The sequence below is a fragment of the Protopterus annectens genome, chromosome 17.part0, assembly GCF_019279795.1.
Source record: "Protopterus annectens isolate FY-2018-M chromosome 17.part0, PAN1.0, whole genome shotgun sequence".
Lineage (NCBI taxonomy): Eukaryota > Metazoa > Chordata > Ceratodontiformes > Protopteridae > Protopterus > Protopterus annectens.
The window spans coordinates 294803545-294817987 of NC_056751.1; the positions used below are offsets into that span (position 1 = coordinate 294803545).

Below are 14443 nucleotides of genomic sequence, written 5' to 3' on the forward strand. Positions count from 1 at the left end.
GGTATTTTAGTCAAGATGCTTATTCAAATGGCAAGAGCCATGAACATCCCAAGAATGCACACCCATAGCTCTGAATGAAACGGAAACAAAATCAGAAATAATTAGGGACAAACATAGACACTTTTAACATATTAGTACTATTAACTTGAAACATTGACAGAACAAGTGAAAGTGAATTCATGCACATTTTCTGAAGTAAAGGAAGTCTGGAAAGTAATGCCTTCATTTTTAAGCGTAATTCACCGCCTTTTCTCCAAACGTCACAAGTTTTAGATGTAATAATTAAGATGACGGGGCTTAAATTTGAGTCAAAATCGGGGATAGTTGAAAAGTATGAATTGTTTCCTAAGTAGATGGATAGCTGGATAGGCAAACCCATATGACGCTGTTTTGTACAGACTTAATAAACCAAACATATAACGTTTCATTTACCACCTTAAGCACACATACTACTCTGTGGGCAATAAACAGGTCTGTACGAAGCCACTCGCTGACTTATGTCGTAACTACCCACAGCCTAGTGATTAGAACTGTGGGACTTGTAGTCCTCATGCTTTGTAGTGTGTGTTACCGTTCTATTAGGTTACAGGCCGATTATGGATTATGAAGTAAGGTACCACTGGAAATCCTTATAACTTCCATGCTAATCCCATTATGGACGGTAAGAAACAGCAAAAAGACTGGTATCGTATATTAGGTGCTGAACCTTATGAGAGTCAGGCTGAGCTCAAGCTAAAGTACCAAAAGCTGGCACTGCTGGTAAGTGAATTTGTCTCTTAATACAGTTGTAAAATGAAATATTACCAGTGGCAAACATTTCATACCTCGCAATTATTTTTGAATTTGTCCTGTAACTCGTTTTTGTCGTAAATTACTGAGAATTACAGTTAGTCATACGGTTACCAGACATTAAGGTTTTGTGTTATATCTTATTGTGCTGTTTTGGTATTTTTAAGCTAATTAGAGTGGCATTACCAGTAAAAAATGTCTTTGATTTTGGGCCTTTATCTCTTCTGTCATGCTGGCTTTGTCCGTGATTCTTGAGCAGAGCAGAAGAGAGTCATGATTCTGTACGGCCGACTCAACTTCACTTGTCAGTCAGTCGAGTGTCATCGGAGTCCATGCTGCATCCTGTATCGCATATTACGTAGTTGTCGCGAGGTGAATTTGCTACGCACTGGTACTGCAATCCACTACATGTAGGAGCTACGCTACTGTTTGTGTAGTACTGCTCAAGCGCACTTTATTAAATTGTTAACATAGATCCATTGCCATTAAGCTAACGTGATTATTGTTTGGGCTTCTACTTTGAGCATGCTTTTAAGTTGCTTAGGCTGAAATGAAGTAGCTTGCAGACAGAACTCAAGGGAACCATACCCAGCTTATTAGGCGTAGCGTAGGTACGTTTGTCTTCAATAGTTGTTTTATTCAGCCACTTTATGTAAACCCCCATCTGGTAGGTGGCAAGGTTGCCACAGTGGTTTACATAATTACCTCACTAACACAGGACACGGTTGATTGATTCTCACTTCTAGTTATGTGGGGTAGGGTTGGCATAATGTTTAAATTCTTTACCTCAAAGATACAAGGTATGGGGTTTGATTCTGCCCCCTTTTTGACTAGGCTTATAATAGTTTACAAACGGAGAGCCTAGTATTTATCCGTTACCTATATCAAATGTAAATAAACAACTCTTGATGGGCTGTTTTTTCGTCTGCAGTTTTGCACAAATAGAGGGTAATGCTTATCATACTATTAATCCAAAAAAATAAATCATTTTCCTATTCAGTTTCAGAAAACTCTTAGGAGTAAGACTGGAGCAGATTTATTTCAATATTAGGATTGTGTCCTGCTGATCTGGGTTAACTTTTATTACAAGTGGCCAGAGGTCATGAAGTTAACAGATATTGCAGACAGGTATGATCACCGCACAGGAGGCTGTATTTTTAAGGCATGGAATTCCAAACATTGTGATATTAGATGATGGAGCACAGTATGTAATTAGTGAGTTGCACAATCTAAAAGTAAAGCTAATAAAGCCTCATCACTTGATTCATATTTTCAAATGCAAGATGGTAGAGGCTGATTTTGTTTGTGATTAAAAGTCATCCTTCTCTATGACTTATTATAATGGAAATGGAAAGTAAAGCCCCTTTCACCACAACTCCCCTAACAAAGATGTGCATTCATGCTTTATTCTTGAGCCACAGACATACCATTGGCCTGATACTGTTTCTCTTTTGTGCATACTTTCCCATATGTTTTATATGTTTGTTTACACCACTGTCTCCCATGCTTTTACAACACAAAACACTTTTAAGTATTTAGGTGCATTACAAGGTTTGCCTTTGAAAAATGCTGTTTTCTCACGAACCTAATGGTAAATGTAGAAAATGCAAGTTACGGAATGGTAGCTAGTGTGTAACACTATGATTGCATATGGCAAGTTCAAGAGTTTTTCCTTTCTTTGCAGCTACATTTTTTGTTAATATCAAGTTTGAGTTTCATGAAGAGCACAGAGTAGCATGCCCCAGATGAGCACTTTAGTCATGTATTTGTTGTTGAATAAATTAATACTTTACCCCAGTGGCATAGCAGTGACCTTTGCTATGTGGCCTTACCAGATGCATTTTTTTGGGAAACACAACAGAGCTTTCTAGATGCACTGCTGCACAAAGAAATATATGACCCTCCCTCCCAGTCTGCGCCCAGTCTGTTGTCGTGTTTCCGAGGCATCAGTAATACAAAACACACCATTCCTACCATCACCGGTGCCTTGAGAAGGTAAGTACAGCTGCCCCTGCTCTTAATACCCCAGTCCTTGCTGCCTCTTTTTGTGAAATGAAATAATGTGCAAGGTACTATGAAGTCACTTGAGACTAAAGGTGTCTTGTTCATTTTCTTTGCTAAACCTGCACTATGCACGTAGGTAAGTGTGGTTAGTATTCATTTGATTTTTGATTACTGGCTGAGGTAGTTCCACTAGTCTAGTGGCCTGTTTTCAAGAGAGAGAGCCAAGATGGTATTGATACTACTAGGGGAAATTTGGCCAAGGCATTAACTTCCCTTGCCCTTTTTAATAGGTGCTGTGGGATCTTTTACATCCATCTGTGCTATCACCAATGCAAGCAGATAGGATCTTTGTTTAATGTCTCACCCAAGGATGAAACACTAAGGAGTGCAGCATTCCCCTTATGCTGCAATGCAGTGTCAGCAATCCACCTATCTGTTGTGCGAATAGAATACACATCCCTTCTGCACTAAAGGCAGTTGTGCTACTTGTTGCATCACTAACATCGCTGTAGGCACTACAGGTTAATTAGAAAATTATATACTTAACAAAAACTAAAAATTGTGTTTCATTTTTTTATACTGCTAGTGTAGCAAAGTGCTATTGCATTACATTAATGTGGCATAAAGCCATGCTTCTCTGGGGTCTGTGTTCAGCCATCGATTTAAAATTTCAGTGAATGGCTAATCATCGAACATTAAACACCGAATGTGGAAATTAGCAAAGAAACTTATCTTCAAAAATAATACCATCGAATGGCCATAGCTGGCCACGTAGCAGGAAGTACCACAATGCGTACGGTAAGGTAAACTAACCACTTTTTAAATTTGCCCTATTTCCCACTGTAGTACGATCTTGAAGTTGGTATATATAGTTGGGAGGGGCACAGCCCCTCACATTGGGGGGGGGGAGCTCCACACCTTGGTTGACGATGTGTTTTTATGAGGGCTGTTTACAATGTTGGCCAATGATGGCCATCTGATGGTATTATTTTCAAAGATAAATTTGCTCGATAATTTTCATGTTCATTGTTTAACTTCGATGATTAGCAGTTCACTGAAATTTTAATTTGATGGCCGAGCATAGGAGAGCTTCTCTGGCATTATTCCTGTGTGAACAATGCACAGGATTAGATTGGTAACAGCTGTTTGGGGCATGCTAGTTCCTGTCACCTTACCTTCCCTCATGTCCTGCCTTTGTGAATCCCGAAGATGTTACCTGAAATTCTGCAGGTTGCAGGAGTCTGCTGCCCACAGTGCTTGCCATATTTTATTGGTCTCCCTTGGGCTTTTTTTCTAGTTCTTCCAGCTTTTTACTGAATCCTGTAGATCCCAGGAAAGAGGTTATTTATTTCTCTGCTTATGACCTGTATATATTGGATGGCTAGTGCAGGAAGTACCTTTGTGATTGATAAACACTATGTGTGACTCATAAATACCCACTTTTTGTTCAAACTTTCCTTTTCCCTTGAGCAACATGTTTATGAATATCTCCTTAGAGCTGGTGTCCATACCTCAAAAATCTTCCTATCATTCATGTTCTTCTGGTGATGACCTCTCTTTACATGAGTATAAGGAGTCTGCGTGCAAGGTGTTAACAATAGTTAACCTTTCAACAGTAAGTTGTTACTGACATAAGAGCAAATCAAATGATATTTTGGTTACCTTTGCAGTGGTGAGGTTTAACTGTGGTTATTAATGGCATGGTCTGTCCTAATTCATAGTTAGTAATGTAATCCACAGAAATCAGCCTACTGATAGAAGGATTAATAGCAGTATAAGTAGCTTTGTGTTCCTCATAGTTTTCTTTACAGTCCAGTGATTTTGCTGTTGTATGAAGTGTGGTTCAAACTCTTGTAACTTTTTTTTTCTATAAAATTCTTCTGGACATTAATATGAATATGGATGTACTAAATATTATATTTCTTTTTTTCTCTTCTTACTTTTCTGCTTTGTATGCTGTCCATCAAGTTAACCATATAGGTAGAATATACCTTTTTCATCTGCAATGCAAGCTTCATAGGCAACACATTACCCTACAGAAATACAGTTAATAAAAAACAAGCCCTACATTCAAGTGTTCAGAACAACCTCAATACACTGATACAAGTACAGCAGAACAGTGATTTACAAAAATGAATATGGTGCACAGTAGTGGAAATTAAAGCAAAAAACAAGCGTCTAACATAAGCATCTAGGATAATATAATATCTAATATTATAGCAATCCTATATACACCTATACACAGAGGGAGGGCCATCTACAGACCCTGGAAACTATAGACCCATAAGTCTCACTAGTCTTCTATGCACAGCCATGCAAAGAATTATCATGGAAATGATAAATAATAATATAGTAAACCTCCAGACACTAGACCCAACCCAGTTTGGTTTCATCAGGGGCAGGTCATGCCTACTCAGCTTGGTGAACTTCTTTCAGAAGTTCACCAAAGCAATGGATGATGGCAAAATGGTTCACACTACCTACCTTGACCTGACCAAGGCATTTGACACATACCCCACTCGGGCACTGGGGACAAATTCAAGAGGTTGGGTACAAACCCATATGTCACCCGGTGGATGGCCAACTGGCTCAGTGACCAGACACAGGAAGTTAGAATTGATGAGCTCAACTCTACAAAGAGGCAACTCATAAGTGGAGTCCCTCAGGGATTGGTTCTTGGACCACTGTGGTCTCTGGTTGACTAAATTTGCAGATGACTGCAAATTAGGAGCCTCATTGAATCCCACACTGACACAAGTGTTCTCCAGGAAGGACTGACACAGACAGACAACTGGTGTCAGAGCTATGGACTAAATTAAATGCCAAGAAATGCATTATAGTATCCTTCAGGAAGTCACCCAACCCTGGTAACTATCATATTGAAAACACACCCCTTAGAGTTGACCCAGTAGTCTCAGATACTTGGGTACTCAGTAGTCTCAGATACTTGGGTACTCATATCGACAGTAATCTAGCCTTTGACCATCACGTGTCTACAGTAGTGAGGAAATCATTCTATGTTGCACAACTTATAAACAAAGGAATGGCATCTAAATCCAAGGAAGTCATTGTTCCACTGTATTCGGCATTCATCAGACCTATCACTGAATACAATACCCCCTTTGTTATGTACCTAACCAAGCATATCCAACAACTGGAATGTCCACAGAGATTCCTCACTAAAAAAATACAGGGCATAAGTAAAATGTCCTATGCAGACTGAATCAAGGCCCTATCCCTGTATTCTGTCTCATACAGGCTTTTGAGGGGAGATCTATGCCTGGCATGCAAGGTATTGTCGGACCACACTCTGGTGGACCTCCTGCATATCCATAAAGCAAACAGTATCAGAATTACCTGTTCTAAAGACTTAAACCTTGCCTGCGATATAAATGGTACCTGTTGGAGAGACAAGTATATATTTCAGAGACTACCCTGTCTCTTAAACAGGCTTCCTATCCATGTGAAGTAGAGCTCCTCTCTAACATAATTCAAGTGTAACTTGGACAATTGGATGGGAAACAGGAAATTCAACCCTGGCTTGGCACCTGTGTCTCTTATGAACACAGGCAACCTGTAAACGGGTCATCTCTCAGGCCCCTGTTTATCAAGGGTACCAGAACTTGTCAGAGATTTGGGATGTATGGCTAGGCTTAAAAAGGCCTTTGTGGTCATTAACCTTGTAAACGCGTATGAACCTATGAGAGTGAAATCAACCTACATTTGATTTCAACTGCCATGGGCAGATCAGTGTCCTGATGGCATTTTTTATATCCTTGTCTGTTTGACAGCATTATAAACAAGGCTGTCATTATTGTCTCTTTGTATTTGTAGGCTAACCTACATCATTCTAGTATTTACATTTATTTTCTACAAACAAATGATATTTTACAGCTTTTTTGAAGGCCAAAAGTTTATCTTTATTCCTCATCTCAGTGAGTACATCATTCCACGTGCTGCTGCTAACTTAGAGAATGCTTTTTACAGGTTGTAAGAGTGAAGAATAGCATATGTAGTAGGATTCAATCTTTACTTCTCACAGGATAAACTTTTGTGTAATTTGCAATCTGTCTAGAAGTGGTGGACAGTAACCCACAATAAGCATCTTGTATATTAATGTATTAAGTAGAACAGAAGCTCTGTCAGTGACTGGGAGACATTTGGGTTATACTGTGGCAGTGGTGTTCTTAAGTACTAACCAAGTTGATAAACCTCAAATCATAGTAGTTTGGAGTATGTCAGTGTTTGGGGGTAGAAAGTAGAACAATAATAAGTAGACCATACTCTAGTCTTGGTAAGGTAACATTAATGGGAATTGCATGTCCAGTCTCCACTGTCAGTACATTCTGAATTGTCTAGGTTGCCGTGAGCTTGTACTTTGGACACGTGTATATAAAAAGAAGGATTTTATCAAGAGTAAAGCCAAGGTATTTCTGGTATGACGTCAGGGGTAGAGGGTTTTTGAGTCAGTAATATAAAAAATTGTGTACATTATTAAGTTTTCTTGGTGTACCAAAAAGCATCACTGTAGTTTTGTTAGTACTGATTGTCATTTTGTGTGTGTACCCCGTTCCATACTATAGTAAAGGCATTCAGCAGTTCAGTATTAAGAATGTTAGTATTCTTATTTGCTCCAGGCAGCACAATGTCATCTGCATGTGTTATTCAGTTTGTATTTGGACGATCCCTTGCTACATAGCTGTCTGGGCTCCCTGATGAATGGTGCTGGGTAGGTAATGCTCATCTGATCCAAAAATATGGAAGTTCTGTTATCCAGATAGTTCCTGAACCACTGAACTACTCACTGGAGAAGCCAATGTCATATAGCTTGTTTAGCAGTAAATCATATTCCACTGTTTCAAAGGCTGCTTTTAAGATGCAGGAAAGTAACTCCTGGTTCTTTACCATGCCTCTTGTTGAAAATTTGATCAGGTAAAGTGCATATGGCACTTAGTACACTAAAATTTGGGCAGAAGCCTTGCTGTGCCTTTGAAAGGATACCATATTTTTCAAATAGTCCATAATTTGTTTACAGACTATTTTATCTAACATCTTGGCAGTAGGACAGAGGTTAGCAATAGGTTGGAAATCAGAAGCAGATGATGGGACTGATCATTTGGCAATTGGTATAATGATGGCATGCTTGGAACCTATGTGGGATTATGTTAGTGGTCCGTGATAGGTTTAGAATATATAAAAGAGTCCTACAGAGAACTTGACTCGCTGTTTTAAAGAGTTTTGGGTGAATAGTGTATAGAATTGGATTATAATTAGTGTTCAATTTCTCCAGCATTTCTTGTATCTCGGATCTGTTTATACATGTCAAACAGAATTTGATTGAGGAGGGACAGAGTTTACAAACAATGTCGTATTTAGCAATGGAGTGTGACTATGTTGTCTGCCAAGAGGACAGAGTTCAGTGAACTTGAAGAGTTCATCTTTGCAAAGCTAGCCGCATTTTCCTCCATCCTGAATATTCCTCAAAGTGGCTGAGACCTTGCCACTAGGCTGGTATACAGGCAGGCTCAGTAGTAGTTTTTTTCCCCTTGCCAGCATCCCAGCAATAAAGACATATCTGTTATGGACCCTAAGCCTTTCCTGGGCAGGGGATAAGCAAGCTAAGTCACCACTGGAGCCACTGTGCCCTAGGCTGCCTCAGAAATAGTTTGTTCCCTTGCCAGATTTATGGCAATAATGACATATTTATTATGGACCCTAAGCCCTCCACTGGGCAGAGGGTAAGCAACCCAAGTCACCACTTCAGCCAATATGTCCTTCCCATGTAAGTGCATGTCCATGTCCCGTGCTCCAGTGATGCAGACTACTTTGATTGTGACTTGATGGCCAAATGCCCACCCCTCTGCCATCCTTTACATCTCCATCTTTCCTCTGACAGATCATGCTGTTGGGCAATCCCAGTCTGCCCCCCCCCCCCCCCCCCCCCCTCAGAAGACAGGCATACCACTCACCCCATGCCAGACATTTGAATATCTATTCAGACTCAGGTTGCTTGGGCTGTGGTCATGGCTTTAATTCTCTCCTCAGACCTGACTGGCACAAAACCTAATGTTTTGAACTGTGGCATGAATTAACCTAATTTAAGAGTAAGGGAATTTTGCCCATTTCATTTCTTTTGTTTAACCTGCAATGTGTACTTGAGTAACTGTGTTTAGTTTTCATTTTTATGTAAGTAGTACAGGGCGATCACAAAATTAAGCAAAATAAGTTAACAGTACTGATTTAATTTTGTTATAGACTTTAGAAAAAAAATAAAATTGCACATAGACATTCTCGTGCCACAGATTAACAAACTCTTACATGCAGTGTCCCACACAGTGAAATCCAGCAACAGGTTATATCACAACATGCTGGTGCAATGATAACCCCAAGCAAGGAGAAACATGTGGAGCGGTAGACATATGAAGAAGAAATGTAGACATGGGAAAGGAAAAGAGATTTAATGTGGTGCAAGATTTATGCAAAGGAGAAAGCAAAAATAATCACTACAGAAAAGCAGCACCAAATATATTTGAAGAGAAATACAGGCAAAGATCTGGATATGGAAAATGTCACAATACAAAAAATAAGAACACAAAGGGGGAAGTAGAAAAGAGGATTGGTAATGCAGAAGTTCAAGAAATAGAAACTGAAGTCATGAATTACCTGCAAAATGAGGGATTTAGTGTAGAAAATCCATTTCTGGTAATGTTACAATATGACAGAACAGTGAGTCCCTAAATTAAGGAGAAACATGTGAAATCGGACGCATGTAATCACTTACCACATGAACATACTCTGGAACCTTCAGTAGGAAACCAGTACAAAAGTTGGACTTGCACAGCAAGGGAAGGAGCAGGAAACAGTGATGGCTCTGATGCAGTCAATTTTGTGGAGTGATACGCTAGTGAGCTCCCATATGAAAGAGCAATGGATGACGCAGGATGCAGCTGAAGAGAATATATCACAAGAAGATATTCTGGAACTGTCTGTATAATGCTTGCAGGAAACAGAGAACAAAGAATGTGCCCTCAGTTTAGAATTAAACGATCTAAGGGAAGAGTTGTTTGCTCTAACAGAGATGAATAGACGTAGGTTCATAGGTGTGTACTAGGCTAATGGCCCTGGGGCCTTTACAAGCCTAGCCCATAGAAGTGCCCTGGCATTGTGCCTCCCGTCATTAGTTCCCAGTGCCTCTATCAAGCAGAGCCACTGGAGTGATCCCTGGGGTGAACTTTCTATTACCCATCCACTCATCAAGATTTCACTTGAAGAGGGCTAGTGATGTGCTCTGCTTGACATGTATGGGAAGTCTATTCCAGAGCATGGGTAGTCTCTGGGTTATGAACCTGTCCCTCCAGCATGTTCTGTTGATTGTGATAATGAGGTTGAGGTCTCAGGAGCATGTGGTGCAGAGGGATTTCTTTAGATGTAGCATTTCTACAGAACTAGGTCAGACATGGCTTTGTAAGGCAAGCAGAGATCGCCTCTTAGTAGATGATATGAGACAGAGAATAGCTGGAGTTTTTTGAGTCTGTCCATGTAGGATATGTGTTGCCTAGGATCCTCTTCATGTGGTACTTTTGTGACCTCTCCAACTGTTGCAGGTGTGTAGTGAGGTACATGCTAAATGGGGCATTATACTCTATTATTGGTCTAATGCGAGAAGAGTAGAGAGAAATTATGACCTCTTTCTTCCTGGAAGGAAAACCCTTGGTAATGAGATGTGCCACATAGAAGGATTTTCTGACCACAGTGTTAATATGGTGGTCGGAGAGGTTGCTGTCAACTTATCTCCCCAGATCTCTTATACTGCCTTCAGTGTTCAGTGGGCTACCATCGATGTGGTAATTAGTGGGAACTGAGCTTTTCCCAAAGGGGATGACTATGCATTTTTGGCATTAAGCTTAAGGCCATGGTTTCAACACCAGTCATTGGTCTGGCTTTTCTGTAGGATGTGTGCATCACTTTGGGAGCTAATAATGGCTCCCAGCCTGCAGTTGTCTGTGAATTTGGTCAGCCAGAGTCCCTCTGTGTTGGCATGGACTTCTGAGAAGTAGATGCCAAACAGGAGAGGACCCAGGACCGATCTCTGTGGGATTCCACTCATGACTGATCAGCAGTCTGACTGGTCAGCAGTCTGACTTGGAGTCCACTACTTTCACACTGTCAGTTCTGTCTGGGAGCCAGTTTGCAACTCACCTAATGATATAGGAGCTGATGCCTAGTTTGTTGAGTTTATCAAAAATTCCTGAGTGAGGAATGGTACCAAATGCCTTGGACAGATCAAGGTAGGCTGTATGAACTGCCGTACCTTCATCCACTGCTCTGGTGACTGACTCAAAGAAGTCAACCAGGTTGAGCAGGCAGGATCTTCCTTTCACAAAACCAAATTGCGTGGGAACAAGAGTTTGGAGATTCCCTATATTCTTGTTAATTAGATCCATGATGATGCGCTCCATAGCCTTACATATCAGACTCGTCAGGCTAATGGGGTGATAATTTCCAGGGTCTGTAGTCGCTCCTCCTGTATGGAGAGGGATGACTGTAGCAGTGCACCATTCGGTAGGGACAAAGCCTGAGGTGAGGTTGTGAGTGAACAGAGCACACAGATGTGGTGCCAGTTCACTTTGTAATTCATGTAGAACGCAGCCAGAGATATTGTCAGGTCCCATGGAAGCTGTATTCTTGGCCATAGACAATGCAGCTTTAACCTGAGCTGCAGTAATGTTGGCTGCCTGGCATTCTTCCGGTATTGAGATTGGTCTTTTGGGGGAGGGAAGAGGAGTAAAGTTGGCACTGAATCTGTCGGCCAGTATGTTGGCAATATCTGTTGACTTGGTATAGGAGGTACCATTGTGCAGTAACTCAGAGCAAATCTAGGTATTGCCATGGAGACCCTTGATATAACTATAGAAGGCTTTGTGGTTGTTTTTAGTGTCTGCTGCAATTCTGCCTTCATAGCTGGCTATGGAGGTTTTGATGAGGGATCTCAACTTTTTGTTAAGGCTCATAAGGGAATTTTTCCAGTCTTGGGACTTCACCTTTTTCTGCATCAGTTTCTTCATTCTGTTGTCGAGTTTATTAAAGGCAGGTGACAACTAGACTGGCTTCGTTTTTTGGAGGAGCGCATCTTGGTTCTGTTAGGTATGGCTAGTTCCATGCATTTATGTACGTGTTCGTACAGTGCATTGGTGTATGATTTGGCAGTCATGCATCTATTTTCCATTGGCACTTGTGCTGTGAAGTTAGCCACCTCTGTTTTTAGGAGTACAAAGTCCGCTTTGGAGAAGTTTTTCATGGTGGATACCTTTGCAGGGGGTGTGGGGGAGATGTGGATTTCCATGGTGATTAGTTTGTGGTCGGATCTAACCAGCAATGAATTGACTACTGGTGTAGAGCAACGGTTGCCCATGTTAGTAATAACCAGGTCAAGGATGTTGCTTCCTCTAGTGGGGGTAAGAATGAGCTGGTCCAGGGCATTGGAATTGATGAATTCCAGGACGTGTTGGGCCAGTGCATTAGTGCATGAGTAGTTTTCCCAGTTGATGGAGGGGTAGTTGAAGTCGCCTAGTATGAGAGTGTTGGGTTGGCTCTTAATAGTTTCCAGGGTGCTTAGGAATGTGGAGTGAGAGTCTTCGGACATGGTTGGGGGACCTATAGCAGGCTACGACCAGAATCGCCATGTTACCCAATGTTAGTTGTACCTGCAGTATCTTAGATGCATTATGCTGGGCTACTCGTCTGGAGGTGTGCATATCCTTTATGAATATGGAGACACCACCACCTTTGGAGCTTCGGTCCATGTTCTGGGGCCGAAAGGTGTGAAATGAGTTATAGCCTGGTAGCGCAGGGGTGCTTTCTGCTGCTTTAAACCAGGTCTGCGTTACAGCACAAATGTCGATTGGTCTCCATTTTGAGGAGTGCTTTGAGTGAGTGCATCTTGAGATTTAGACTTCTAGCATCGAGCAGCATGACCATCAGATTGCATTTATTTATAGCTGCTGCAGTAGTAATTTGGTCTGTGGAACACCGCCTATAAAAGGCACTATAGGGGTGGTAAGAGCATTAGCCAGTACCAGGAAACCCAAGGATGACAGATGCAGACCATCTCTGGCAAAGCATCGAGGTCTGTCAATCATGTCATCCCAAGCATTCAGATACTGGATCCCTTTAGAATGATACCAGAAACTTAGCCAATTGTTGAAGTCAATCATTTTTTTGTTTGTACTGTGGTATCATTCTGGGCGATGGTAGGATGCTGCTCAGGGCTAGGGTTATACCTGCCTGGGCCACATAATCCGAGAGCTCCACCATGTCTCTTTTCATGTAGTCCGGGGAGATGTGTCTTAGATCATTCACATCCATGTGGACAGTGACAGGGTCATACTTGTACTTGTTGTGGAGTGACCTGAGTGCTTCTGTTATGTGTCAGATTCTGGCACCTGATAGACAGCTGACTGTTAACTTCTCCTTATTCAACCTAGTGAGTGGGACATCAGTGTGCCTCACTATTGAGTCACCTATGATTATTGTATTGGGCAACCTGTTTTGCCTTAGGGGAACACTGTGTAGGTGAGCTATGTGTCTTGTGGTTTGTGCTGTGTTGTGCTGGTCGACTGAGTTTCTGCCTTGGAGGTCTCTGCTGTTTGGGTAGATTTTGGTTGAGACCCTCTGCAAAGGTGGGTGTGTGGTTTGTGTTTTTATGTGAGGGCTGTGGTGGTGGGTGTTCTGGAGGGCTATGTGTTCTATGTGGTGTGGTGTAGGTGTTGTCCTTGTCTTGACCAGCTATTCTGGTCTTGGTTGGAGAGTGCACGGCTTCCAATTTGGAGATATAAGTGAATTGCTCACAAGTCTGAGTGTTGGGAGGTAAGAGGACAGGGTTGTCTGTATACATGAGGCAGTTGCTACACTGCTGCAGAATGCCCATGTTCACCAGGTTAATAGGAGAAAGCACAGGAAATTGAGCTTTAGACATGCTAGGAGGGATGGTCATCATTACTAAGTACTAGAGCTGTTTCCTTATAGGACGTCTAGTGCTGATAGCAGATGTGTGCTACAATAATTGTTACAGAAAGCCTGATGAAATGTTGGTGAATAAGCTAATTAAAGTGCAATAGAGAAGAGAAAGTTGAAAGGGATAGAAAAAACTGCCCAAATGGCCAATAAAACTACAATTTCAGAGCCGGAAACCACTCCTTTTGTGGTAGTTAGACTACCTAGTGCTTATTTCTCCCACTGATAAGCTGGAAGGCTTCCCTCTAACACAGAAGGGTCTGGGGAACTCCAAAACTTAAAAAACAGCCCAATCTGTATCTGGACTACTCTAGCAGCAACATAAAAGGCAGAAACAAGCCCAGAACTTTTTTTTTTTAGAAAAACAGTTAACTTAAAGACTAGCACTTGCAGTATGAAAAAATACAGTTAAACAGCAACAAAATGCAGTAAAATGCAGCATAAACAGTAATATGTAGTAGATAGCAATGAAATGTAGTTAATCAGTAGATTGCTTTGAAACAATAGCTCACAAATCACAACAGTAACAGACAGCACTAATAAAGTAGCGATTCAGTAAAATACTGTCAACAATTTAGTGAGAATACCAACAAGCAGTAATAAACATGGCAAAAAGCAAAATGAAGTAGAAAGAACA

General features: G+C 41.2%; 1 protein-coding gene across 1 annotated transcript in view; it reads left to right on the forward strand.

The window, feature by feature from the left end:
- Window positions 1-340: 340 nt before the first annotated feature.
- The window catches only part of DNAJC24 (DnaJ heat shock protein family (Hsp40) member C24), a 426809-nt gene continuing 412706 nt past the window's right edge, over window positions 341-14443 (forward strand). Inside the window, exon 1 of the mRNA XM_044059585.1 lies at window positions 341-759. Coding sequence (XP_043915520.1) covers window positions 655-759 — 105 coding nt within the window. The 5' untranslated portion in view covers window positions 341-654. The remainder of the gene's footprint in view (window positions 760-14443) is intronic.